The 27,380-nt window shown below is 60.2% G+C and overlaps 1 protein-coding gene across 2 annotated transcripts in view; it reads right to left on the bottom strand.

Moving 5' to 3' along the window:
* EFNA2 (ephrin A2) overlaps window positions 1-27,380 on the bottom strand; it is a 91,468-nt gene that overhangs the window by 10,225 nt on the left and 53,863 nt on the right. For both annotated transcript variants that reach the window (XM_019490828.2, XM_019490823.2), the window contains exon 2: window positions 9,806-10,098. In XM_019490828.2, coding sequence (XP_019346373.2) covers window positions 9,806-10,098 — 293 coding nt within the window. The remainder of the gene's footprint in view (window positions 1-9,805; window positions 10,099-27,380) is intronic.

Here is a 27,380-nt window from a genome sequence, read left to right on the forward strand (position 1 = left end):
GGGTGTCGGTGGCAGAGGCTGGAGCCTGACTGCTGTGGTCTGAGGCCCATGTCCCAGCCCCGAGTCCGGCATCAGGCTTTGAAAGCAACCTCACACCTAACCCACTGCCCACTCTCCCCTCGCGTGTTGCTGACTCCCCGTGTCGCGTCCCTGGATGCATTTTTGCAGCTCCATCGACAGCCCAGCTCCCTCATTTTGCTCCTGATCTCTCCGCATCCCTTGGGCATGTCCCTGCCCTGGGGTTTCCCAATGGGGCTGGCTACTCCCCTCCCTGCGGTCCCCAATGGGGAGGTACGGGAGAGCCTGTGCCACGAGGCCAGGCACCGAGACCTGCACGGCTCCTTCCCTGAACAGCCCCAGCGAAGGAGAAGGGGTTTGCAATGCTGACGGCCCCCCGCAGCCTGCACCCAGAGGGCTCACGGGCTGCAGGGCCCCGTACAAGCTGGCTGTCGTCTGAGGGTCTCCCCCTTGACCTTGGGGCAATGCAGGAAAAGTCCCAGGGACTCTCAAGAGATCAGGTTGAAGAGACCCCGAGAGCTGACAGAAGCCAGGCCCCGGGATCCATTGCTAACCCTGGCATAAGTCCTGCACCCACATCATGCCTCAGTTTCCCCTCTGGCCCTCCTTCTACGAGGAGCCATGCAGCAATCGGAGATGTACAGCAAGGGATCGGACACCACAGCTCCTGGCGCGACCCCTCATTGCTTCCAACCAGCCCAGACGTGAATGGGGACAGGAGCCTCTGCGCGTGCTCAGCCCGCAACCAGTGCCCATATCCTCTCCCTATGCTACCGAGCCTCCGACCCCAGCCCACCAGAGAACGCCGGGGAAACGCAGGCACTCCTGCCTTGCTCGTCTGAGCAAAAGGCAGCGGGCAAATCGGGCAGAGAGGAAATGGATGGGTTTTTTCCCTTCCTCCTTGTGTGGGCCTGACCAAGGCAGGAGCCAGCACTTGGGGAAATGCACGGGCTGGCAGGGGGGCAACAAACCTGCCCCCACGGAGAAGGCGGGGGGCTTCGTGCACACGGTGTGTGGCCAGGCTGGGAGGCTGCTGCACTCAGTCTCCTGGCCTGAAGCAAAGGGGCTCACAGCAGTGCAAGGTGCCCCCCGCATCTCAGCTCCCGGAGACTGGGAGCTCCAGCAAGCCGGGCTAGAGAGCGCGGGCGTGTACATGTGCATGTGTGTGCAAAGCGCTCCCATAAGGATATGGGGGGGGATAATTGATAATTAACTTGCCCAAAAGCAAGAAGGAAATCAAACATTTGCCAGCCCATTTGCTGAGCCTGCAGGCCCATCCCGCCAGCTGGGCAGGGTCAGGCAGGCCACCCCTTCCTCCTGCCTCCCACACTGCCGTGCTTTCAGCTTCGGCACACCATCGACCCGGCAGAGCTCCCGCCACTGGGACAGCATTGAGCGGGGGCTGCCCAGTCTCCCCTGCCCAAACAAGAGAAGTCAGGCAGGAAACAGCTACCAGGAGCCGCCCCGGACACAAGTGAGGGGGAGCACTGCAGGCAGCTGCCCCTATCCACCCTGGGGTGCATGAAAGACCTCCACCCCCCTACACCCGGGATCAGCTAATCCAGCTGTGAGCACAGCTGTTAGCAGAGTGCAGAGCTGCTCAGGCACCCGCCTGCTCCTTGCTTCTCCTTGCCTGACATGCAGCCAGGCCTATGCTTTGCTAGGTGTTACCAGGCCCAGAGACCCCCAGCAGCCATCTCCATAGGGCAGGGGCCCCCAAGAAAGCTCCATTATCATGGGAAAGAGTTCCTGCTGTCCCCAGCCCACAGCCCTCAGAAAGACCAATATGAAGTGCATGATTTTTTTGATATATATAGTCTACAGTGCATGTGATATAGGGCTGGGGACCCTCCCAAACTCTCATTTATATAGGAGGAAGTAAGGGGTGGCCTCATCCTCCGGGCAACACCCACTCCTAGGGCCAAGCTATAAAAGCCTGGCTCCAGCTGAGCCTCCTCCCTGCTAAGTGCAGGCTGCTGGGTTGGGTTGCAGTGATGGAGAAGCTGGAGAGGGAAGGAGGGTGCCTTTTTTTCTTCTTCTTGCTGTAGCTCAAAGGAGGCTGAGCTGAGTGTGGCGGGCTAATTAACGCCTGGGGGATTTCAAGGGTGGGCTGTTCCCACAAACATGCAAGTGCTAATAGCCTGGAAGGGAACCCAGTGGTGTGCGCAGCTGGAGGACAGCTGCGTCTGTGGTTAGGGCACTGCAAGGAGGCTTCGGAGGTCAGGGCCTGACTCTCCTGCACCCCCAGGTGAGCCGCTTGCCCCCAGGCTGGCGCTCCCTCGGGCAGGCGCTGCCTGTGCGTGTAGGACAGGAGCCTGTTTCCTTTCGGGACCAGCTGGTATCATGATACCCAGCAGCTCGTGACTTGGCTGCCCCGGTAAACAGCAGCCAAAACTGGCTCTGTGTCAGCCTAATCTGCTGGAGCCCAAATAAATGGCTGGGATTATAGGATGGCGCCAGTGGGATCTGGTGTCTCGTGAGCCCTCCCCTGCATGGAGATGACTCCCTCCAGGTGCTGAGAAGCTGCCCTGCCAGTGGCTGGGGTGATGCACGTGGCACTGACGGGTCAAATGCAGGGAGGCATCGGGTCTCCCTCGTGCAGAAGCAGCATAGAGCGGTGGTTACATCTAGTTGCTGATCTCACTTACACCAGTGTAAATCCCCCATATGGCTCTGCAGACTCCCCTGGGATCGCTCTGACCTTGACGGAGCCAGAACCTGGCTCCTGGTGGGGGGGGGGGGGGGTGTCCAACTCTGGCTCTGCCACTGATGCACTCTGGAGCCTTTGGTAAGTCACTTAACACCCACCCCCCACCCTCGTTCCCCCCTCTGCCCAGCTTGCCCTTTCCTGCTGCAAACGGGCAGACATTGCTTCTCCACCGGAGCCTTTGCTTTCCCTCCACATCTTAATTCGCCCCTGCAAACGCAGCGCCCATCCGCTAAGCCAGCGCTTTCTCCCACATCAAGGGGAGGGCAGCGTTCCTACATCCTGAGTACGAGAGGCACTTTGAAGCTACAGTAATGGGCACCGCATAAGTGCCTAGACAGAGCACTGAAATAGCAGGGGCGCTGCCGGTCGGGATCGAAGCAAATTAGGGCTGGAGATAGTTGCTCTGGGCTGGCGGCGGTCTCTCGCAATCTGTCCTGGCACCGGCAAAGTCCTGCAGCAGAAGCCTAAACCTGCCTTTAACTGAAAACAAAGCAAGGGATTAAATCACCTGTGGCTTCCTCCCCTTTCCCTAATGCGCTGGCTCCATCTCGGCCCCTTGTTGTGGCCACGCAACTTGTGTGGGGTTTCTTCTTTTGTTTTTATTTTGTGTCTTGGGCCAAATCCATTCTTAATCCTATCGACTGAGCAGCGTTCAATCGTTCACGTCGGTGCGGCATGCCTCCTCCCTCCCGGGCTCTTCAGTCTGGAGCTTTAGATGCTCCCAAATCCATGGCAGATGGGACAGGCATCCCTCGTGCCTTGGAGTGCAGCTGCCCTGTGGTCCTGCTTGTCCCCAGCCGAAAGGCTGAAGGAGCAAGCTAGGAGAGCCCGAGAGCAATCCCACCCTGCTGTAACTTGTGTAGCCGAGATCCTCCCAATGGGAGGCTCATCGTAGACCCTTGCAGGGGTGCAGTGCAAGGCACGGGTCTCCACCCTCGACTCCACCAAGTCATTCGAGGCTGGGAAGAATGGGGATCTCCCCTGCCACGTAGGTAACATGACCTGGACTAAAACCATCCTCATGGTGTTGGCTTGCACGAATGCAGCCTGTCTTCATGCCGGTTTCTCTCCGGAGCAGGTGCGTGATGTGCAGGCTTCCACCGTCCGACCTTTGGATCCGGAGTAGCTTTAGCCGAGGGTGAAAAGCCGGGGTACAAATACACCAGTGTAAATGTTGCGTGTCTGCAGCACATCTTGGGGCAGGCATTTGCTCTGTGTTATCCCTTGCTCCTCCTGCATCTACCAGCATAGCTTTGCAATAGCACCGGCTACCCGCAGCTCCCCTGGGATAGCTGATATCTGCTCTGCATCCCAGTGTAAGGCTGGCATGCAGATCTGATGTACATCGTGCCGGTGTGACTGGGTCGCATGTCCAGGCATTGCATACTGCAGGGCTTCTGCGTGCCCAGCGTGGGGGTGCTGCTATAGCGAGGCTTTCCCACAGCTGTGAATCCCATGCACACAGGCCTGGTTTGCCACCCCTATGGGGTTCACGCCCCATGAGGGCATCTGGTGCAACCTCCCCGCAGCCCAGGTGAGCTGCAGCTTTGCACGGAGCAAAAAGCAGGGTCTCCGGCACGGTGCGGACCATGGTGGCCGGCGGTGAGGAAGCCCCTGATGCACCGTGGCTGGGAAGCTCCATCAAAGAGGGATTTGTGCAAAGCCCCCAGCTCATGGCCGAGCATGCGCCAGGCTAGGGCGACGGCTCCCGGTGCCCCATTGTGTGACATGACTGGAGCCAGCTGTTGCTGATGCCTTTCAATATTGCTTGACGGCCCTTGCTGTGACATTGATAATTGACAATGATGCTCGTTAACAATAAGAGGGGGCCCCCTTTCCGCCGCCGCCTCGGCTCTTCAGCTGCCCCCCCAGCAGCGGGCGGGGGGCTGCCCTGGGGGAGGTGGGTGACCGCGTGGTTCTGGGTGGCTTTTATCCAGTGGCCTGTTTCACGTGCGTGTGAACACACGCGTGCACACTCGTGCCTACGTGCATTTCCCCCTGAACACAAGAAATGGGAGAGAGAGGCACGTAATAAAAAATAATCCTCATTGGGAGAGATAAAAGGAGTAATTGCAATAATTATCTTGGCAAAAGGCCCCTCTCCAAATGGAGAATGTAATTTATGGGTATATGTATTTTAAAGGAACTTCATTTTCTTTCTCTCTGCCTTTTTTTTTTTTAATTCAAAAAAAAAAAAAAGGAGGAAGGATGGAAATGATTCTCAATAAAGTTTAATTTGAAATGGAAGGAGGGGCCTGGGGGAGTGTCTGTCACATTAATGGGACTCTGACCTTCCCCTGCCCCATCCCCTCGGGCACATACGGGGTCCTGGCACATGGGTGAAATCCTCCTCCTCTCTGGACTGACACACACACGTGTCCCTTGGTTTGTAAGATGGGCTGTGCACCTTTTTACACGCTCCTGCTCAGGCAGGGGCTGTAAGAGGGGCAAAAGCCCTGTGGGCTGAGTGGGGAGTGGACAGGGCAGTGGGTCCTGGCCTGGCAGCTGCCCCAGGCGTTGGGGCTGGGATGCAGCCGTGGCCTTTCTCGCACGTACCCAAGCATCACTGCTCCCGGGAAGGACCCGCGAGAAGCAGAAACACTGCTGGGAAAGGACCGGTCTGGAAAGCACTGGCATATCCCAGAAGCCACGGCCCCTGCACAAATGCAGGAGCCCCCCCAGGCATGTGCACGACTGGTCTGTTGGCTGCCCTTAGCTCTAGCCCAGCGCCTGCGCCGACATAGCGGGAGTGCACGCGTCCCTTATTCCCGCGGGGATTCCCTCCGTGCACACACCAGGGCAAAGCGGGGCTTGGTCCGTCTGCACAGGGGACTTGGCTGTGGCCGTGGCACGGGTCCTGCCCCCGGCAATCGCCTCCTGGCAAAGCAGCATCTTACCTGTCATGCCCATGACAGCCCGTGCACGTGCCGTGTTCCCTGCCAGCTCAGAGGAGGTGCCGGGAGCTCCTGGCCCCCGGCCACGCTCAGCTGTAATGCACCTGTCGGCATGGCCGACCCCCCTTGCTGCTCGACTGCAGGATCCGGCTGGTTCATGTCATCCGTTTAGTTGGATCAAATACGCCGGCCTTGCAGTTCCCAGGCGACTGTATGTGGCGGTGCCATGCTGGGACCAGGACACCTGGGTTCCCGCTCTGCCGGGGTGACCTTGTGCAGCGTGCGGCCCCTCTCCAGGCCTCAGTTTCCCCTTCCTCCTGCTCCCTCGATCTACTGGGGATGCTCTCCCCGGGGGTCTGTGCAGCTCCCAGTGACCCAGGGCTGGGATCAAAGGCACCTCCGTGATGCACACAGCTCTCGGAGCCAAGTGGCTTGGCAAATCCCCCCGCCAGCCAGCCCTGGGCAGCTACCTGCCAACCTGCCTCCATCTGCCGGGAACAGCCGATCTGCACAGCGCATCCTCTCCATCCCTTCCTCTCAGTTGAACAACCCAGTTGTTCCACCCGCGTCCCCGTCTCCAACTGGGCACACTGGGACAGCCTCAGAGGCTCTCGCTATTCCCAGGAATCGGTTTTTGTTTTACAGTACATGCGATCACAGTTATCCTAAATTGCAACGACTGGGGAGGGGGGGGTCACAATCCTGGTGCAGCTGATTTCTGCTCTCAGCACCCATCTCTGATGCCTTGCATTGTGTTTGGGGGGGAGTTCAAAGGGTGGGGTAACCACTGCACCCATCAGGATAGCGGAGCGCCTCAACTGGGGAAGTGGCAAGCGGTCCCCAGCCGGTGCATCAGCATCAGCACCTGGCAGCAAAGTCGGCTCCGGCAGCAACAGGCAACGCGGGTCTCCCCAACTGCTGGATGTTCCCGGTGCCAGCTCTTAACCTTGACCCAGAACGGGGAGCGCAAACCGGCGTCTCGATGCCTGCGAGGTTAATGAAATTCCAATTTGCGAGCTCTAGAAGGAGGTAATTTCTTTTCTTTCATGTCTGCTAAATACGGTTCCTCAAAGAGGCATAATTTCTAATGTTCCGCATGACATGAATTCTAACCGGTTTAGCAATGATCAGTCTCACCATTTACTCTTGTGTAATCTCTCCCTAACGACATTAAAAATAAAAAAAAAAATATACAGGGGGGAAAAAAAAAAACAGAATAAAAAAAAAAAGCGCGAGAGAGTCGTAGCCGCAGTTATTTCACGAGTGACATTTTACGGGGAGAGGGAGGAGAGGGGGGGAAATGGTAATTTAATATAGATAAAAGGAACAAATTAAGTAGGCTGAATACAGATGCTTTAGAGAAGGAAGGGGAAATAATGAGAGAGAACCGTGCAGGCTGTTCCTACGCTGACATAAGAAGGGTCCCGGCTCCCCGTGACACCGCTAAGTGCTTTAGGGTCATGGCTTTTTTTCCTGCCCTCCCCTCTCCCCCCACTCTTCTGATTGCAAAACTGGCCGTGTCCACATCCAAGCCCCCTCTGGATTTTTCCAGCAGCTCCAGCCAACCAGGCAGCTATTCCCTATTGATTTCTGACCCTGCCGTCCTACAAGCCAAAAATAATAATGGGCACAATTCTCCCCCCTTCGGGCCTGATCCTCTCGCTGCCTGTCTGGCTCATTCAGAAGAGCATTAGACCCGGAGCAAAGGGCTGCAGAGCGTGGTGGCATGGGGCTGCGGGCGCAGCCTGGCATTCAGCTGCTCTGGTTGGGGGCGCAGGGTTTGCTGGCTGCTAACTCCCCAGCGAGGATGCCAGGCATTAGCTGCTGCTGATGAAGACAGCAAGAGGCATGCAAGGTGGTGTTTTAGGAGGCCCTGCATAAATACCCAGCCTGCTCTGTGATGAGTTTTTCGCAGCGCCTGCGAGTTTGGCAGGTGCTTGCAGCCAGAGGAAGGCACAGGGTGGTGGCCGCACGTGGTGCCGCTGGTTCTTGTTTGACAATGGGCAAGGACCACCGCCCTGGTGCAGCAGGAACCATCCCTCGGGTGCCGGTGATCCTTAACACCGTGCCCGCAACCCTCTGCCCCGTGGGAGGGACAGGAGGTGAGAGCTTAGTGCCATCTCCGACCTGTTTGAGGATGGGCCTGAAGGACCCGCGCAGCCCCTTTCTGCATCCTTTAGTGCCAGGTCCAGGGGCAGCCTCACCTTGCTTCTCCATCCCTTGAGGCCCTGCCTACATCTCCTGACTTGGGGGCTCAGGGGAGAGGGGCCGAGAGGCCCTTGGACATTCCAGTGAGAGACCGACAGCAGGGAACTGGTCTCACTGGGAATGCTCCAGTCAGACCCCACCGCCCACTGGAGCAGATGGATTATGTGCGGTCAAATCCAATGGACTTCAAGCAGCTCCGAGTCGTTGGAGCCCCTTCCCCTGCCCACGCGGCACCAGTGTGGAGGGCCGAACGCCCAGCAGGTCCCCAGGACTCAAGGGGGGAGGGGGGATCTTCCCACCTGCTCCCACCCCGGGTTACTGGTGGGGCGTGCAGGGCTGCCCACGAGCCGCTCTCTGCAGTGTCTGGGCTGGGCTTGTTACTTCTCCAGCACCGCCTTGGCTGACAAACTCATGGCCTGGGCTTCAACTGCAGGCTCCGCTCGCGCCAGCTCCGGCGTCCCGTGTTCCAGCCGATGCAACGGGGATTAAACAAAGCCGCTGCTGGAAGCTAAAATACCTCCTGACCTGGCTGCGCGCCGCGTGGCACAGTGCCCTGGTGCCCGGCCAGGACCTGGCGAGGCGTGGCTGCTAGTCCCAGCCCCGCTGCTCGCTGCTCGCCTGCTGGGAAACCCCGGGGAAGCCCCAGCTCCGCACCTTGGCTCTGGGCAAGGGCGATGGCTCCAAGCCCCTTTGATGGCTGATGAACAGAGGGAGTGGGGGGGATCTCTCTCAGCCATGGGAGCCCCTTTCCACTGCCCTGTCCTAGGCTACCTTGCTCCAGGGCCCAGCCCCAAGCTCCAGCCCCGAGGTAAGAAACCAGGGGTCGCTGCTGCCTTATCTCCATCTCTCTGCGTGCGCAGGCAGGCACTGGGTCGCACGTGCCCACCTCTCTGCAACCCCAGGAAGATGACAACAGTGACCCTGGAGCAGCACAGTGAACCCTGGGATTCACCAGGAGCAAGCCCCTGGGGAAGTCCTGGGGAGCTGCAGAACCAGCCGGGCAGGGGCTCATCTCCAGAGCCCAAATCCACCTGTCCTGCCCCGATGCCCCACGCACACATACACAAAGAAAGATGACTGCAGGTGAGCTGCTTCCTCCCCCTGTGCCTGCCCATCACTGTCGCACCCCACGCCAAGGTGCCTGAAAGGCAAGGGCAGATTTGCTGGCATGCTCTGGGTCCCCTGCGCCTCTCCGGCCAGGCAGCGCTGGCACCAGCCCAATCCTGGAGGCTGCTCAGGGTGGCTTCATGGTTGCTCTGCACTAGCAGAGCTGCACAGGGCCTAACACAACCCTAACCCTAACCGCTGCCCCTCGGCACCGTGATGTGGGCATGTCGGAGAGCACTCGCGGTCCCTCTGCAGCAAGCGGCAGTGCTGGGGGCCCAGGCCAGGCTGGCATGGAGCTGGGTTTGACCGTGATGCTGCCAGCCTTGCTTTGGTGCTGCTCCCTGCCCCACCAAAATTAGGAACCTGTGGAGCCTTCTCCTCCCAACAGCGAACAAGTTCCCTTTCCCCCACGCCACCGAAATGCCCCCGGGTTGCTTGCAGGGTGGCTGGGCTAGGTCACAGCCTCCCGGATGACCCCAAATGAAGGAACCACAGAAGGAGAAGAGACAGGAGGAGACTGCTCCTCGGTACAGCAGGCCACACGTGTCAGCGGCAGCACCAGAATTTGCCCTCCGTGCCCGGAGAGCTAGAGGAGAGTCTCCCAGAGCTGCTAGCAGTACGGGGCACCTGAGACAGAAGCGAACCGCTGCATCTAGTGAGACCAGTGACACACACACCTGCCTTTCCCAAGGCTTTTATGCTGCCACTAGCACGGCTGACCTGAGATGTGCTAACCCATCGCTGTGCAAATCTGCACAGTGCCCATTAGGCTTGGAAGGTGCCTTACTTGAGACTGGGAGTTGTCAGTCATAGCCATGGCGCCATGGCTGGGGGGCGGGTACCCAGGGGGACGGGGCACGGTACTCACAGATGTAGTAGTACTCATGCCCCGGCCGAAACTCGAAGCCCAGGGAGAAGGGCGTGAAGAGCTGGAACTTCTCGGAGAACTTCAGGGGCCCGTTGGGCGAGTCGGGCCGGTTGCACTCCCAGCGCTTGAAGCCCTTCTGCCGGTGGTCGCAGGAGGCATGGCCCTCGTAGTTGACCATGTACAGGATGTACCGCTCCATCTTGTCCGTCGGGAAGGGGTCCTCATAGTGAGGGCAGTAGATATCCAGGTAGTCGTTGATGCTCACTTCCACCGTGTAGTCCCCGCGATGAAACCTGCAGCCAAGAGAACCGGGAAGCAGGGGTGAGCAGGGCTAGCCTGATGCCTGCCGGTCAGACTCAGTGCCATCAGAGCCCGAGACCCCCAGCGCCAGAGGAGCCCAGCGGGAGCTCCGGGGGTCTCGGGTACCGTGCAATTCAGATGCTCAAAGCATCTCCATTGTCTACCCCAGAGCAGCAGCCGCTGTGACACCCGCCCCGCTACAGACCCAGGAGTCCTGGCTGCCAACAACTCTCTGCCCATGCTGGGGGCCGTGGGGTGGTGCAGTGCAGGGCACCACGGGATGCTCCGGGCCACGATGGGGAAGGGTTTCAAAAGCAATGCGTGACTCGGGGGGCCTGCACATGGAAGGACACCCACACGCTGCAACCCAGGCCCTGGGGCAGCAAGCCCCCCCCCCCAGGTCCTTGTGCCCCTTTAACCAGCAGAGAAAACCCGCCCGCGTTCCCCATTCCCCTCCTTGCTGCAGCGAATCCCCCAGCCCCCCGCAGAATCGGAGCCGCCTGCTTACAAGTAATCACGTGCCGAACTCCTCTGCTGCTTCTCACCCCCACTCTCAATAGGCTTTGCCATTGTTAATTAATTAATTAATCCTAATGACCCCCCCTGGGTCGATTCACCCTGTTTGCAGATGAATAAAACTGAGGCCCGGAAACATCCAATACTGCGACGACAGCAACTGAGGGACAAACAGAAGCCGGGCGTCCCGGCTCTTCGTACCCCAACCCCTGCTCCCCCCCAGCCCCTTGCCCTCCCACGGCGAGGGAGAAAACCCAGGCGTCCCGGCTCACAGCGCCGCAGCTCTAACCACTAGCCCAGCGCTCTCTCTTCACATTAACCTTACAAGATTAAATTTAGTACCTCATTGTTTTAAGATTAATAAACCGGCAACACTTGGTAATAAGTAGCAAAAAATCATTATGCCTTGCGATACCATCAGCCCCTTTTGGTATTAATGCAGATGTGCACTGCAATCCTATTGTAATTTACGTTTTTGGTGCTGATTATCTAAGAGATTAAGGGATTAGCGGAGCTGGAAAATGACTCCAGAGTCTATAGGCAATTCCCATCTTAGACAGCGATGTGCCACGGTCCCTGAAAAACAGCCCGCTCCGTTGGCTGCTCCCCGGGCCCCCTGAAATGGAGAATAACTCGCTCATCCGCTCTGGCTGGCCCCCGAGTTTGCCAGGAGCTCCCCGGTCTGGGCCACCAGCCGTCCTGGGGTGCTCCTCTCTCCCTACCTCGAGTGGGTTTTCTCAGCTAATTAATTTGCGGTTCCTACAGCGGCGCTTTCCCTCGTATAGAAAGTCTCTTGCCGGCGTCAGCAACGCTGGGGCAGGTGCGTGAGATTGATTCCCTTCCAAGATGCTGAGAGAGCACACAACACCTGGAATAACGATGCAGGCTGAGGCGTGTGTGTGTGTACATATATATATACGTGCGTGTGTGTGAGTGTGCATGCCTGCCCATGAGCGTCTGGAGGATACTTATCACCATCCCTTTTCCCTCTTGTGTTCTGCTACTGCCACGTCCCGGTGCTTCCCATCGCTCTGTGCAGGGATACGTTGCAGCCCGTCCGCGCCCCTGGAAAACAGCACTTGGGGGGGCAAGTGGATGGACAGATGGACCAGCCCTCGGTTGCTGCCCGATAGTGGGCACGGTACACAAGCCTGGCCCTGAGCATCCTTAGGGGCGCCTGTCCTCCCCGGCAGCCCCCCACCCCCAAACTCCTGCCTCTCTGCCCCTAGCAAGCCTCCGCCAGCCCGAGGAGAACAGACCCCTTTGTGTCCCCTCGGGCTCCCCCCGCGCGGGCGAGATTGACAGCGGGACATGCAAACCCTGTTGTCGGACGAAGCGGGGAGGTGGGGGGCCGGGGGGCGCGGGGGCACGCCGGGAAGCCGTGTCAGCTGTCAGTCTCTCTTTAAAACGCTCCAGACAAAAAAAGCCGGCGGACACCCCTCTGCGAAGGCAGCAGGCAGGTCACTGACACGCCGAGGAATTATTCATGAGCCCTGGTGCGGCGCGGGGGCCTCAAAAGACAAGACGCTGAAGTTTGCTCTGGGGGGGGGGGGCCAAGGGCAGGGGCGCGGAGGGGACGCTGCAGCCCAGGTCCTGGCTGCACGGGGCCAGGAGGTGGAAGATGGTCCCAGCAGGATCCCCAGGTAGTGGGGCAGGCACGAGGGCACCCCCTGCAAGTGGGCCACGGAGCTGCCACGTGCACTTGCCGAGAGGGAGCCAAGCTGGGGACGCACCCAGCCCCTCTGCCAGGGCATCCTGGGGCAGCCTCACATGCCGGGACGGAGGGGTGCCAGCGTCTGGATCTTGCAGCCGGCTCCAAGCTTTCAAACAGACCCAAACTAGGCTCCCGCATCCTTCCAGCACACGGGACGCGTGTCTGTCCGGGTCTGTCATCCTGCGCTCGGCCCTACAGCCTCCATGCCCAGTTCTGGGCTTCAACCTTCCCGACTCCTACTCCTGGAGGACCTGTCCCCGGGGGCTACGCCAGGCTACGTGCAAGGGCAGCGGGGGCACAGGGACGGCTCTGCCAGTTCGGAGGCTCCTCCGGAGAACACAATTCCTGCTCCCGGGGAGGAGGCGGCGGCAGCCACATCTCCATTTAAATGGAGCTGGCCCCCGCAGCACAGAGCCCCACTGGGTCTCTAAGTGGCAATTCAGCGCAGTGGGCTGGGCTGCCGGGCGAGACACGCACGCTGCTGCATGTGTAATGCCGGGGAGCAAGGAGGCTGCGGTGCGGCGTGGCACTGGGCACCCGCTGGCGGGCGCTTTAGAGGGCCCAGCCTGGCCAGAGAGGCTGGAGCTGCCCAAGCCGGCCCTGCCCTGTGCCCGCTTGCCTGTGCGACGTGCGTCGGAAACCCGGGCAGCGCGGCGCAGGGCAATGGGGAGACGCAGCTCAAGTGCGGAAGCATGCTCAGGGCATGCTTGCATTTGTGGCTCTGCCTCTGCCCACGCGCACGGGCACATGCAGACTCCCTGTCACTGTGACTGGCTCAGACCCAGGCGTGTGCACGGACTCGCCCGCTCTCTGACATGTACACAGGCACGCACACACACGTGGGCATGTGCATGAGCCACCCCCGCTCCGTTGGGCACACGCCCACTGGATCCTTGTGCACTTGGACACGCACCCTTGTACCTCTCAAGTGTACACACGTGCACACACTTTCCTTCTGCCTCACACTCACCGTGCAGAGAAAGACGGCAGAAGGCCTGGCGGTGGCACGGGGCTTGCAGCTCCAGTCCGACATCCCGTCTGCAAACACGCCCTCACCCCAGCATCAATTCCTCCTTCCTGCTCGCTCACGTATCCTCTTGTCTGCTCACACCGTGCCCTCACCCCTCTGCCCCCCAGCCAGCCACGGCCCTGCTCTGTGCCTCAGTTTGCCCATCTGCAAACAGTGCTTTGAGATCTCCCAATACAAAGCCTGGTGTAAGAGCTCGGCATCCTCATTACTGACCCACTCTTTGCAAGCTGAGGCGCCAGGACCTGGCCCATTGCAGCTCCAGGGCTTGGCGAGGGCTTAGTCTCCCACAGCCCGGTACCCATGCCTGGATCTCCCTTGAACTCAGCACCCAGGGTGGAAAGTCCATTGCCGCTACCCCCCCCCAGCCTCCTCCTGGGATGTGCTGGGAAATCACGGGCTCCTAAACGCAGACTGCGTCCGGGGTGGTGGTCCACATCTGCACTGTTGCAGTGTCTGGGGGGCAGCAATGCCCCCATGCCCTCCCTGCACCAGGGCCTCTGCCCTTGGGGGTCTCAGCCCTTAGGAGTGACAGCGAGAAACATCAATTGAGAGCTTCAAGCTAATCCAAGCTATTTCAAAGCTGAGACCTTAAGAGGAGTCCCAGATCTTGGGAGCCTGACAGCAGGAGAGTCAACAACGCCCAGGCTCTCCCAGCCTTTGCAGCCTGCATACAACGGGACATTTGCAAGGCATAATGGGTTGCATTCGTAGAAGCATTGCCTGGAGATCAAGGGCAGTGATTCCTCCCCTCTATTCAGCACTGGGGAGGCCACATCTGGAGTGCTGTGTCAAGTTATGGGCCCGCACTACAGAAGGGATTTGGACATGTTGGAGAGAGTCCAGTTGAGTGCAACAAAAATGGTTGTGGGGCTGGGGGACGTGACTGGTGAGGAGAGGAGGAGGGAAATGGGCTGATTGAGTCTGCAGAAGAGAAGACCGAGGGGGATTGAATAGCAGCCTTCACCTCCCTGCAGGGGCTTGCAAAGAGGATGGAGCTGGGCTGGTCTCAGTGGGGGCAGATGAAGAACAAGGAGCAATGGGCTCCAGTTGCAACAGGTTGGATATTAGGAAAAACTCTCACCAGGAGGGTAATAAAGCACTGGAACAGGCTCCCCAGAGAGGTGGTGCAGTCTCCATCCTTGGAGGTGTTTAAGACCCGGGTAGACAAAGCCCTGGCTGGGGTGATGAAGCTGGGGCTGGTCCTGCTTGGAGCAGGGGGCCGGACGAGTTGTGACCTCCCAAGGTCCCTTCCAGCCTATGGTTCTGTGCAGGGACGATGGGGCTGGCGTGTGTGTGTACATTTGCACACACATGCATATGCATGTGTCCGTGTGTGCACACAACATAAGAAATGAAACCACTGAGCCTAATTAACCCCAGCTGGAAACGCAGCCGGCGATACAGGGGCGGCCGGTACCCACCCAGGTGAGAAGGGACAGGAAAAAAGGAGAGAAGAGAGCCTGGTCGGAGAGGAAGAAGAGGGCCGGCTGGAGCACGTGTCTCGCTGAAGGAGCGCTCCTCAAGCCTCTGCGCCGCTCTCCCCCTCATTACCTGTTCATAAGCACTCTGATCACATAGGGAAAGCCACTAATTAAGGAGAAGGGGGCTTTTCTCTTTCTCTCGCACTCTCCTTTGCTGCGTCGGCTGTGCCAACCCTGCCCCTGGCAAGGTAAAATTTGAAAATGTAACATTCATACAAAGGGGCCGCGATTTACTGGGAAACAATTTTCAAACGCACACAAAATAAAGAAGAAGGAAGAAAAAAAAAACAAAAAACCAACCCTCTTCCCGCTCCCTTTATTTCGGGGGGAGGAAAAAAAAAGAAAAAAAATTATTTATTTTAATGATTGTTATTAAAGCCCAGCAAAGAGGATTTAAAAAAACAAGGAGCACGATTAGCAGGGGAATAATAATCATCATTATATTTTTTGAAAAATACCCAGCTCCCTCCCAGGGCCTGCGCTGGACTGACAAATTGCCGAATTAAAGCTGATTAGATGTGATAAATGGCACGGACTGACGGGAGGATTTGGTGGGGGCGGTGGGGGGGAGGAGAAAGGTTTATCCTTCAGCTTGGACAGCAGAGGTGAGGAAACTGCAAAGCAGGACCCCCGATCTTGCAGCTGGCTCTGGGGACCGGGCCGCCCGCGGAGAGCTGGAAGGCCTGCGTGGGCAGATGGGAGTCGCTGGCAGGACCGAGCCCCCCCAAGAAGGGTTGGCAAGGGCACAGGGCTCAGACACGGGGGTCGGCACCAAGACACGGCGCTGAGATCCAGGATCACGGCAAGGCCTTGAAAGCCACGTGGCGGGGAAGAAAAAGCAGCAGCTCGGGAACACGGCGCCCACGGCTGAGCGTGCAAACCCCGGCTCGAGGCCGGCGGGGGCAGCTCGAGTCGCTCCCGTCGCTCTCTTTTGGGTTCCTTCCAATCTGCCCGCATCTTTTGTCATGTGTGGGGGCCTAAAACTGGACGCCAGGCTCCGGGGCAAGCCTCCGCAGCACTGGCCAGAGCAGCAGAGCCCTTCCTTGATTTGCAAGCGATGCACGGTCTTTTCTTCCGACCTCTGGGTGCTGCCCCATGGCCCAGTGCCTGGCACGGGACTGTCCAAACGGCAGGATGCGGCCCCAGCCTGGCACTCAGGGAACCCAAAACCAGCTCTCCGCTCTGCCTGTGCCCCGCTGGGCAGCCTCAGGTGTGCCTCGGTGTCCCCATCTGTGAAATGGGGGCAATACAGACCCTCCTCAGCACCACACTGGCCGGATAAGAGCCAGCTGCTGCTGCCATTCAGTGATAAAACATACTGCTTCTCCAGCACCCTACCCATTTGACCTCATTGCCTTCCACTACCCAATTTGACAGTGATATATTAGGTGTATTACGGGAGCACCGAAGAGAAGGACCCGGCTGCACAAAAGAGTTGGCCCGTGCCCCGACGAGCCCACAACCCGGACAAACCAAGGGGGAAACCGAGGCCCAGAGGCATCAAGTGACTGCCCACAGTTACGGGGGCAAGAGCCCAGCTCTCCTGAGCGCCCACCAGAGCCTTGAACTTAAAAGGGACGGAGCTGCAGACCAGCAGGACGGGCTCTCGGGCGCTCCAAGGCGTCCTGCATCCCACCTCGGCCTTGCCCCCGCCACTCCTGCTCCTCCCGCCCCGTGCCCTGGGAAAGACGCGCGGTGCACCGCTGACATTTCCCCTGGCTCTGCCCGCGCGGCCCCTTCCTCGCTCTGCCGCTATTCATGTGTCCAAAGACATCCCCGGCTCAGCTTGGGTTTCCGCGCAGCCGGCAGATAGCCGCCGATAACATTCTTCTCCGGCTTGTCGAGCCTGTATCTGGCAGCCGGGATCTGAGCCTGGGACCGCGCTGACAACAGACGGGCCATTGTCTGCCTCGCCGCGAGAGCGGGGCAAGGCCGGGGCACAGGGGCCCCCCCGCGCATTCAGATTTCAGGGCAAGGCCCCGCTTAGGGCTAGGAGCTGCAGGTGAGCCCAGGGCCCTGGGAAACTCGGGCAGGGAGCGGCGCATGGGGCAGCCGGCCGAGGCTGGGGCTATCCGCGGGCTCGAAGATGCACTCCGTCCGTGGTTCCCCGGGGGGGTGGAGGAGTCGTTCGTGCCAGGCCCTTCCAGCGCCCCGGGTCACTGCCAGCCGGGCAGAGGCCAGCACCATTATTTGGAGACAAGGCTCCTTATTGCAACACCCCCGAGCCCTGCCATCCCGATCCCAGCGTGTCCAGGAGGGCTTCACGGGCTACGGTGCTCCTAGCCTTTGCCTTCCAAACAGCACGGTGCACGGGACCAGGACTCCTGGGGTCTCTTCCTGGCCCTGGCGGGTGCTTTGGACAGGAGCAAAGGGACTCAGCTCCCCAAATTCAGCCTTTGCCACCATCCAGGACACCACCCCTCGCTACCGTGAGCTCCTGACCCCCTCCCTGCACCAACACAAGCCCGCCGCTTGCCCCGCCAGGGGCACGTGCCATGTGTCAAGCATGCGGAGGGCTTGCGGCAGCTGGCGCTCACTTGGGCCTGGGCGCTGGACCCGCGTGATGGATTAAGGCTTTCTCCGGTGAGAAAGGAGTGGAGGCACCACCTCCATGCAGTTTGCAAGGCAGTGGTAAGAAAGAAGCCCCCCACACACACATGAATTGCCTTGTGCTCCCTGCAGCACATACCCCTGACTCCCAAACTGCGCCTCTAATCCCTCTGCAGCCCCGGGTGGAAGCAGCCAGCTACCAGGAGGCTAACCCGGGTGAAGGGCATGCTGCCACGGCCACGCTGCCCCAGGCAGGCTGGCATGAGCTGCAGCCACGCGGCGAGAGAGGGAACCCTAGGACAGCTTCGGGGCCCTCCCGGCCTCAGCACCAGTACCGACGTCAAGTCCAGCCCTGACCAGTCCGTCCCCTGCGACGCCACCCACCGCGGTGTCCCTTGACCCGGGGCTGACAAGTGGCATCGACCTGCCGTGCGGGGCTCGGAGGAGCAGATGGCGGCCAGGTGGCTTTGAATTGATTAGTATTGGTTTGGGAGGCTGTGCCGCGTTAATTGGCCCCCCGGGACCTCACGATAAAGTGCAGGAGAGAGAATTGATTAAGCTTCCCAGCAAATTGCACCTCTGCCACCTCGGAGATGCCCTGCCCTGCCCTGCCGCAGACAAACTCCTGGCTGCGGGACCCGGGGAGGGAAGCAAGCAAGCCAGCAGCAGGCACCCGGCTCCCCGGGGCGCAGGGGGGCACAGAAAGGCCCTTGCTCTCGGCCAGCCAGCAGCCTGGCACGCACCCCAGGCCGGGGAGTCCGGGCACCACCAGACATTGCCGTGGGGCATCTCTGCTGCTTCGGGCTGCCTCCCAGGGCCACGCAGGCTGCGGCGCTCCTGTGCCAGCGAATCTTTATTTATGTCTCTTTCCCCTGCTGCTTCCCCCCCCTTAAATATTCCATTTCTGCCTGATCAGATATTCCCTCCCCACGGCTTTGCTGAACGCTGCCATAAGCACATTCCAGAGGCCCGATTGCTTTCCAAAGCAGTTGCTCTCTTGCTGCGTGCATGTGCCCCGAGCTCAGCAGCGCTGACCGGTCCCGGGGTCACTGTCCCGGCTCCCCTGGCCCAGCCGGGGGAAACCCTGACGGGCTGCAAAGCTGCATGCGGGGACCCCACCAGTCCCGGCCCCCTGCCTCCTGCTCCCCGAGCCGATCCCAGGCTCCTTCTCAGCACCGATGAGAGCTGGGCTGATGGACCAGGCTGTCCTTCTCCCCCTTCCGTGGGCAAATACCCACTTCGCTCCACCTGGGGCTGCAGTCATGCTTCTCTCTACCCTGGCGCTAAAGCGACGAGGCTGAAGGGTCCTGGAGACGCATTGGTACTCGCTGTTACTTTGCAATGACCGTCCTACAAGAGATGATCGTTTCGCCTGGCTGGAGCATGTGGGGCGATACACCAATACTCCACCGTCCTTGGGCGTTAAGACTTAACGGGCAGGGGAAAGGCCAGGACCACCAAGGTGGTTTTCCTACTGGCAGGGGGTCGTACCTGAACGAGGTAATGCATAATTAGCCTCCTGCTTTAACTTCCAGTGGTCAGGTCTCTGCTTTACACCGACTTAATGGAAATGGGAGCCTGCTTCCTTGCTTGCTCCTGCGGCCGTACAGAGGAGGGCAGGCAAAGCTCGGAGGCATCCAACCCCCAAACCTCTAGGCTCGCACATAGGACGCCCACCAAAGGACTTGGAAGTATCTGAAGTGGTGGAGGATGCTTGCCGGCAGCAAGGCCACATGTGGTTCTTGACCGACTCACGGATCTGGAACTGATTTGGCCGATTTGACTTGGGACATGAAAACTTTTCCTTTAAAAAAATAATGAATCGTCTATAGGTGAAAACACCGGACCACCCCTGATGCTCCGTGTTCCTCTGTCACGAAGCACGTACGCCGGGAGTACATCCGGAGATGCAGTAATCCCCCCAGTACTCTCCAGTGAAGCAGTATACCAGAGAGCACGTGAATGCTCCACGTCGTGTGCACGACCAACGAGCTCATTTGGGTGGGACGAGATCGGTTAACACTCCCCGGGGCTCGGGTACTTTCAGCTGGGGTCTCCGGGGTCACCCTCGGTCTCGGCAGCAAAGTTCGGGGCTGGGCGTGCCGCGGGTGGGCAGCAGGGGCCCTGCCAGCAGACCCCCGTGCTGTCTCCATGTCAGGTGGGGACCTAGGATCCGCACGCAGGAAAGGGAGCGTGGCTCAGCCCTTGCAAGAGCGGCCACTACGTGGGGACCTCGATGCTTCAGCAAAAAGGGAACAGCAAGTGGGCTGCACGTCCTGGAGACCGGTGTGCAAGTAGATGTACTGATACACACGCATGTGCAGGGAAACACACGTGAAGACAAGCCCCAGGAGCAGCATGCACACCTGCGTGCAAGCAGGAATAAACCCACATAAGGGAGAAGAGACGTGCACGCAGATATAGCCGCGCACCAAGCCACGGACACGGGCGAAAGGACACGCACACACCCAGAGGCTTGCAAGGAGGCAGACAGACAGACTTGCACCCCCCACGTGCCACCCCATGCGCACACGTACAGGCACAGGCACCCAGGCACACACCCGCACGCAGAGCCATGCACGGAGCTGCACACCCGCGTGCAGAGCCGTGCGCACGTACGCACGGAGCTGCACGCACACCCATGGAGCCAGCGGTTAATTTGTTATCATTTAAGTCGCTCAGTTCGCAAAATGTCAACAGCAGCCTAAAGAGCCGGCACCTGGCAGGCCCCCCGCCGCCCTGGGTAATACCCGCAGCAGCAGGGCTGCCAGGCTGCATTAATTAACACGAGCTGCCTCAATAGGGCCCGGCGCTCTCGCAGCTGCAACGCTCCACCTCGAGGCGGGAGGACGGCGCGGGGCCGAGAGCAGTGCTGCAAAGGGGGTTCCCCTGGCTCTGATTTTGGAGCGCTGCCGCAGAGATACATGGTAAGAGCCACTAGCCAGCAGCCTCCACCTGGAAGCATAGTCCTGGCGTGCAAGGTGCTGTACGTTATAGCGAGAGACGGCAATTTTGGGAACCGGTGGGGCTAGCCCCATTTTACAGGTGAGCAAACCAAGGCATGAGACAGCTCCCCCGCACCCCCACCCAGCTCAACACCTGTTCACAGCTAGGCTTCCCAGGTAGCTCCCCATCCAGCATACCAAGGGGCCGAAGGCCTGGCCAGGCATCCTGGGAGCAGGATCTGACCCCCTCAATCCCCGATTCTCACCTGAAAGCCCATCTCAGTCCTGCACGCAGACTCCCGGACTCCTGGGTCCCAACGCCATGAGCTCTAGCACAGACAGCAGCTGCGCAATAAAGCACCGGCTGCCTTCCCTGGCGCCTGGAACCCCTGGCTCTTAATGAGCGTTCATTAACGAGGCTGTACGGCACGGCTAGGGCCGGCAGGGGCTGCATGGCACGAGGCCCGGTGCAGCAGAACGGGGCTGAGTCCGGCCCCAAAATCACTCGGCTCCGAGGCTTATTTCCTCTTGCGCTGATGGAGGAGACAGACATGCTTTCCCCATGCATAGTGTCACGCCTGGGGTGCACGCATGCACGCACGTGGGTATGCACACTAACGTGTTTGCACCCATCCACACAAATACCCACGTCCATGCCCGTGCAAACAGGCACGCACGCCTGCCTCTACGCATACGCACGTGCCCACGTGTGTCTGAAAGCACTCATGTTGGCATGTGTATGTGCGACATGCCGCGTACCTTTGCCTCCACCCCCGCGTACGCACGGCTCTGCGCACACCTTCCTGCACAGGCTGGCTCACACGCACACAACTATACCTCCCCTCCTGAACCCCCCCAGCGCAGAGGCATCAGCCCACATGCACACGGTCATCAAGGGCACCCAAGATGACTGATAACACCGCTCTGATTGCTGCAGCCCTTTCTCAAATGGCCCCTTTATTATCCGCTATTGGGGCCAGGTTAGCCGGGGCACCCGCTCCGAGCTGCATTTTATCAAGCCGCCGAGATGCGTCCTCCTCATCCGAAGAGGAGAGCTACAACCTGTGATTAGAGAGCACTTTGGAGGGAGGGAGAGAGTCCCCCTGTCTCGCCTTCATAAATCTCACACCATTTAACCGCCTCGGCGAGGAGACAAGCCGCGGCGGGAAGCAGCCGGCTCTGCCTCCCGGACAGTGATGGGGACCGGCTCCTCTGCCGCCTCCCTGACACCGCGGCGGCAAACTTTTCCTGCCCCCTTCTCCACCTAACAATTTCATCCTCATTCTTCATTTGTTTCCCTCCAGTGCCCTGAGATGTGGGGGGCAGCTACCGGGGGTCTGTGCAGGGTAAGGGTGGTCTGCCAGCTTGTGGGACCCCCCTCCCCTTGCTGAAACCTCAGCTGCAAGCCCACTTCTCGGGGGAAAAATCCTGGCTACCTTGAACCTGAACCCCCCCGAGCTCCATGGCAAAGACTGGCATCCATGTGCCTCCGTGCAAGGGTCACCCAGCCACGTAGCCAGGCCCGACGTGAACCCGAGCACCTCACAGCCAGGTGTGCATGGGCTACGAACGCAGCCGAGCACCGCCTTGTCCCCATCTCCACACCATGCGTGGTCTGCACGTGCAACTGCTGTGTGCACAATCGGATGCGCACACGCTCACCCAAGCACACACCCACACGTTCCCACGAGCCAGTGCAAGAATGCACATAGCAATGCATGAAAGCACCATCCACTCAGACGCTCGGGACCCAAGGGTGGGGGTGCTGGGGGGGGGGGCCGTGCCCGTGCCCTTTGTGCAGGGTTTCCCCACGTAAGGCGGGCACCGCCCGAGTGCAAATGCGGAGCTGCCAGCTGGGAGGGCCGCGGCTGGCCCCCAGTCACCCCCAGCTGCCTGCTGTTTAATGGCTCTTTTATAACGTTGTGCAGGTCGGGCACGGGGAGAGGGCGACCAGGGCACTTGCACACCTGCATGCAGATGTGCAGAGAGACCTCGCTGTGTCACACCTTGGCACACACGCAGCCTGCCTCTCTGCACACTCCCCGCCACTTCTCTCCAGCCTCTTCTCTCTGTCTCACACCCCCCCCACACACACCTTTGCTTTCTCTCACACATCCACGCGCTCGCTGTCTCACACGTACGAACTCGCCTCCCCCGGCTCTCAGAGGCTCACACCCAACCCCCTTCTTTCCACTCTCCTGCCCGATGCCCCAGACTACTCCATAATGCTCTTCCTGCGGCGCGGTGTGCATTCTCTCCAGGGAGAGGAACATGCGCGTGCGCGCGTGCATGTGTGTGTGCACATGCCTGCCCTTCAGCATCGTGGTTCTGCCAAAAGCCTTTTCCCCGTCCTCCATGGAGACAAAAGCCTTTAATTTTTAATAACAATTAATGTAACCGCGGGGGGGCGGAGGGAGATTGCAATGAACGGCGGTGTCGGGGGGCTGATCTCACCTGCTGCCCCGGAGGAAAGCAACACACGCATACACCACTTTGTGCCCGATCACGCTCGGGGTCTCGGCCGCCAGCCAAAAGCGGCGCCTGCCCCGTTACTGCTGTTCGCGGCCTCGCTTCTCCGGCGGGACCGTGCGGAGGCCAGGGCTGGCGTGATGGATTCTCCAGCCTCCGCTCAGAGCCAGGAGGCAGCCGGAAAAGTCATTTAATGGGACAGGAAACACAAAAGCAGCAGAGGAGCCTGGTCAGAGCGCCACGCGGCCCAGGACAGCGTGCCCGGCCGGTCTGGGGAGTCTGCCGGCCCCCGACACGCTCTCCCACTCAGGGCTCAGCTCTGAAATGGGTATTTTTGGGCTCGGGGAAGGAGGGGAAGGCTTTTTGCTTGGTTTCTAGCAGGGATGGGGTTAAATCCAGGCTCACTCTTTATGCCCAGTGGGGTTAGATGAGTGCCAAGCCCCCACCCCCAGAACAGCCCTTGCTCCTAGCACGGCCTTGACCATCTCCCCAGCCAGCCATCTCAGGCAGCTCATCTCCCCAGCAACCCCGAGGGTCCCCCCGGGAGCCGGCTCCAGGGACCCGGGGGCAAGTCTGTGCCCCAAAGAGCTCCCAGTTTAGAGGCAAGACCGGTTTCTGGGGCTGCCAGCCACGAGCTGAGTGCTCCCAGGGCTAACGACCGAGCGCCCCAGCCATTGCTCTGATGCACCCCGGGGCCGCCTTGGAGTGGCAGCAAAGACAGGCACCCTGCTCCTGAACCAGGGGCACCCACTGCTCCAGCGAACGGAGACCCTCCCCAAGCCCAGCAAAAGAATAGCCTCCTCGCAGCTGTCAACGGTACAGGGCTTATGACACAGAATAAGGTAGCTCTGATTCTGCCCATACACACATCAATCAGTTAATGGAGATATATTTTTAAGGACGGGACACTGAGAACACCACTCCCATGATGTCAGCATCACTTTCCTCGTGCGACGTGGTTGCATGGGGATGTGGTGAGAAAACGGGTTTGCCACTAAAAATGCCACGGCTCACTACAGGAGCACGGTGTTCACGGCAGCAGCCCAGCCCAGAGGCTGTGTTTCACACAGCCCAGGTCTTAGCCCCAAGGCTTTGCACGGTTTTCAGGCTGACACGGACACCGAAGCCCCTCACCGGGTCCTGACCTAGGGGATCTGCGCACGCCAGGGCAGGAAAAGGTCCCGCTCCTGCCTGGGGTCCAACGAAGATGATTTTCCCCATCTTGTACAAATAAAGTCAGGGGTTTCGGGGGCAAAGGGGTAAGGGGCTTTGCACATCTGCAGCCCAGGCCAGGTGGAGCTGCGGGAGCACTGGAGAGGCTGCAGGAAGCGCGCCGGCTGCATCTCCGCCCGGGGTCCCACGCATGCTGGAGCGATGAAAAGAAACCTGAGCGTATTCTGGGCAGGTTCACGGCCCCCCAGCACCGCGGGAGCCGGGGGCGTTCGGAGACAAGGCAGGCGCGCGCTGCGTGCGGTTCTCTTCTCGACCTTGCCCTGTGGCAAAGTCGTTCGCGAGCTTGGTGCGAAGGGGCACAGGACTGATGCAAACGGCTCCCCGCCCCGCCAGAGAGCGCAGCCCCAAGGCTGCTTGGCCCTGCCCTCGAGCAGGGGTGCAGCAGGGACAGCCGCAGCCCCAGGTGGAGCTCAGCGGAGCACGTGGCCCCAAAAAGAGCCCGAGTCAGGCTGGGGCGGCTGTCCCCGTGCCCCCGGGTCTGGTCACAGGGTGTAAGGCCTGGCTACCGGGATCTGTGGGAGGCTCCCTGCTCCCAGCTCCACGTAGGGCATCACGGGGACCCTGACCCAGCACGGCTGCAGCCCCACAGACTCGCCGCAGGGGACGGGACTGATGAGGAGCAGCGGGCCCTGCACTGAGAGCGCTGGTGCCCGGATCCCCAGGCACCGTGGGGTGGCCCACACTCAGCCTGGGCAGCCTCTTTTCCCCAGGCCAGAGTGGTTAGAGCAGGCACGTGGCACCAGGACACCGGGGTCCCTGCTCCCGACCTCAGCACGGCCGCGGTGACCCTGGGACCGCTCCGACACGGCAGCACGCAGGCAGCCGTGGCGGCAGCAGCACACGGGTGGGGAGGCTGCACCGAGAAGCCTCGCCGGCGCCCTCCGGCAGAGCCCGGCGCCACCAAAGGGGTTAACGTTGCAGGCTCAGTTTTTCCCTGACAGAGATGAATGGAGCAGGCTCCACATTTCACTCCAATGGGATGTTACGCTTGACAATTGACTACTCGCAGCTTTCAGCTCTGTCAGCTACCATTAAGGCTGGGATCCTGGCTAATTGGGTTCTTCATTAGGGGCATTCTTTACTGTTAGCGCCGCCTGACAACCCGGCCTGCTGCCTCCCCGGCATGGCGCAGACGGGGCCCAGCGCCCAACACCTTCGCGCCCCCTCCCTTCAGGGCCTGAAGCAGTGTCTCCCCACGGAGGGATGGGGACCCCGAGCTGCAGCGCCAAGGACCCCTGGCTTCGGCCGATGCATTGCAATCTGGGCAGGTGTCGGCTGGACGCCGCCGGGCAAGACGCCCTGCTGAATTCGAACGGGGCTGTGCTTGCCTTTCAGACCAGAGGCAAGCTTGGCAGCATTTCAGGGGTCGAGGGCAGAGCTCACACACATGCACAGCACTCTCCATGTGCCCATCACCCCTTTGCAAAGGTCCCCATCACCCCTCCGACTCCCACCACCGCTGTCTGAAGCAGCAGCGGGGTCTCGTGGAGGGGATGAGGGTCAGGCAGGGAGATGCGGGGCATCGTCGGACTGGGGAACTCGCTGCCGCAGGGTGTCGCTGAGGCCGAGACCTGCTGCTGACTCCAAGGTGTGTTTCAAGCTGGATAGACTACCCCGATGGTGTCGGCGCGAAGCAGTCGGGGCTGGGACAACAATCCAGGTGTGCAGCAGGCCCAGCGAGGATGCAGCCCCTTATCCTGCCTCAGCCGGGGCTGCATAGGACGTGCTTTGGATCCACGCCGGCAGCTCCTCCGCGAGTCCTTCCAGGCCGCCAGACTGCTGCCAGGTGCGGGACTTCCTCCTCCGATTTCTCCCAGGGTTGTGGGACCCCTACGTGCTGGGGCTGCCGGAGGGGGAGGTTGCTCGACGCTTGACCCTCCACCCCATCTGCAGCCCCTTTGGTTGTGACCCCACAATCTGGGGGCCTCTGGGATGCTGAACCACCCTGCGGGGCTTGGCAGGACAGATGTGTGTCGGGACTCGCACGGGGCAGGCAGCAGGGCAGGACGCAGCATGCAGCGCGCGTGCGGGGTGAGTCACTATCAGCAGGAAGCGATGGCTCTGCCCGGGGGGCTCCTGAACCCAGCCGGTGCAGGTTTCTCTAGGACAGAGGCCAGGGATGCTCTGGGTGCCGAGGACAGGACGGGGGTGAAATGAAGGATCAGAGAAATCCACAGGCCGGAGGGAACTGCCCCGGAAATGCCGTTCCACCTCTCAATGCCACTCCATGAGCGTGGGGCAAAGGCCGAGCAGCAACACGCCTGGCTGCAAGGGACACGGAGAGCTGCTCTGAGCTGCTGTGAGGTTGACAGCATCTCCCCTTTTCAGGTCAACGATGCAGTGGGGAAACTGAGTCGAAGACCGTCCAGAACAGGGACTACGGCGCAGGCATCCCAGGCTTTACCCACCAGCAACAAAGCAGCTATAAGCGTTGGCCTCCTCCAGCTCTCAACGCCAAGCCCCTTCTCCTGCTGGTGTTAAGGGAGAAGCCCTGGCAGCAGCACGCAGCGTAGGGCTTATGACACACGGTGGAGCATTTCTCACAATATCCAGCAGGCGACGGTGACGCCTACAGCTCCGAGGGCCCGTGCAGAGAGAAGAGCAGGTTGCATCGGAGGGAGACAGCAGCAGGTCTCCGGCCCCGGGACCGACGTGGTCTCAGCTCTGACGGCCTCCGTGGTCCTGTGCAACTCTGCAGGGTGCTGGGTACCGCTGGGAGCTTCCCCGGAGTCAGAGCAGCAGGGATCTGCCCTCAGAGCTCATGCAAAGGATGTACAGAAACTGCCTTGCATTGCACGGGCGCTCAGCACACAACCAGCCCCCTCGCCCCTAGCTGCACCACTGTCCTCTGCACACCCCTGGAGACACCCCAGTCTCTCCAGACCCCAAAACGCCCCTGCCCCAACCTCCCGGTGCACACACCCCACCGACCCTGTGCCCGCTCCCCACCGTGCACCGGACAGAGCCGACCGCACACCCCGAACCCGCCGTGCCCAGCCCTCCGGCTCCCTGAAAAGTTGCCCCGTCCCTTCCCCCCGGGCTGTTTTCCCATCCGTGATTTCCTAATTGATGACTTTCCCTGCGCGGGCCCCGCCGTCACGTGGCCGCCCCCTTTTTTGCATGACAAGAGCGGAAACCTATTGGAGTGAAATTGCCTGGAATAAAATATTAGAACTAATGAACCGGCGTGGTTGTCCTTCCCTCCTCCCGCCGCACACCCGGCTACACACAACCTCCGACAGTTGCTTCTTTATATGCCAGCCTTGTGTTAAACTCGGGGCCGAAAATTAACGCCTCTTCAGGGATTGCTTTGTGAGCTTCTGAACTTCCAGAGTTG

Source organism: Alligator mississippiensis, chromosome 16 (assembly GCF_030867095.1).
Source record: "Alligator mississippiensis isolate rAllMis1 chromosome 16, rAllMis1, whole genome shotgun sequence".
NCBI classification, from domain to species: Eukaryota; Metazoa; Chordata; order Crocodylia; family Alligatoridae; genus Alligator; species Alligator mississippiensis.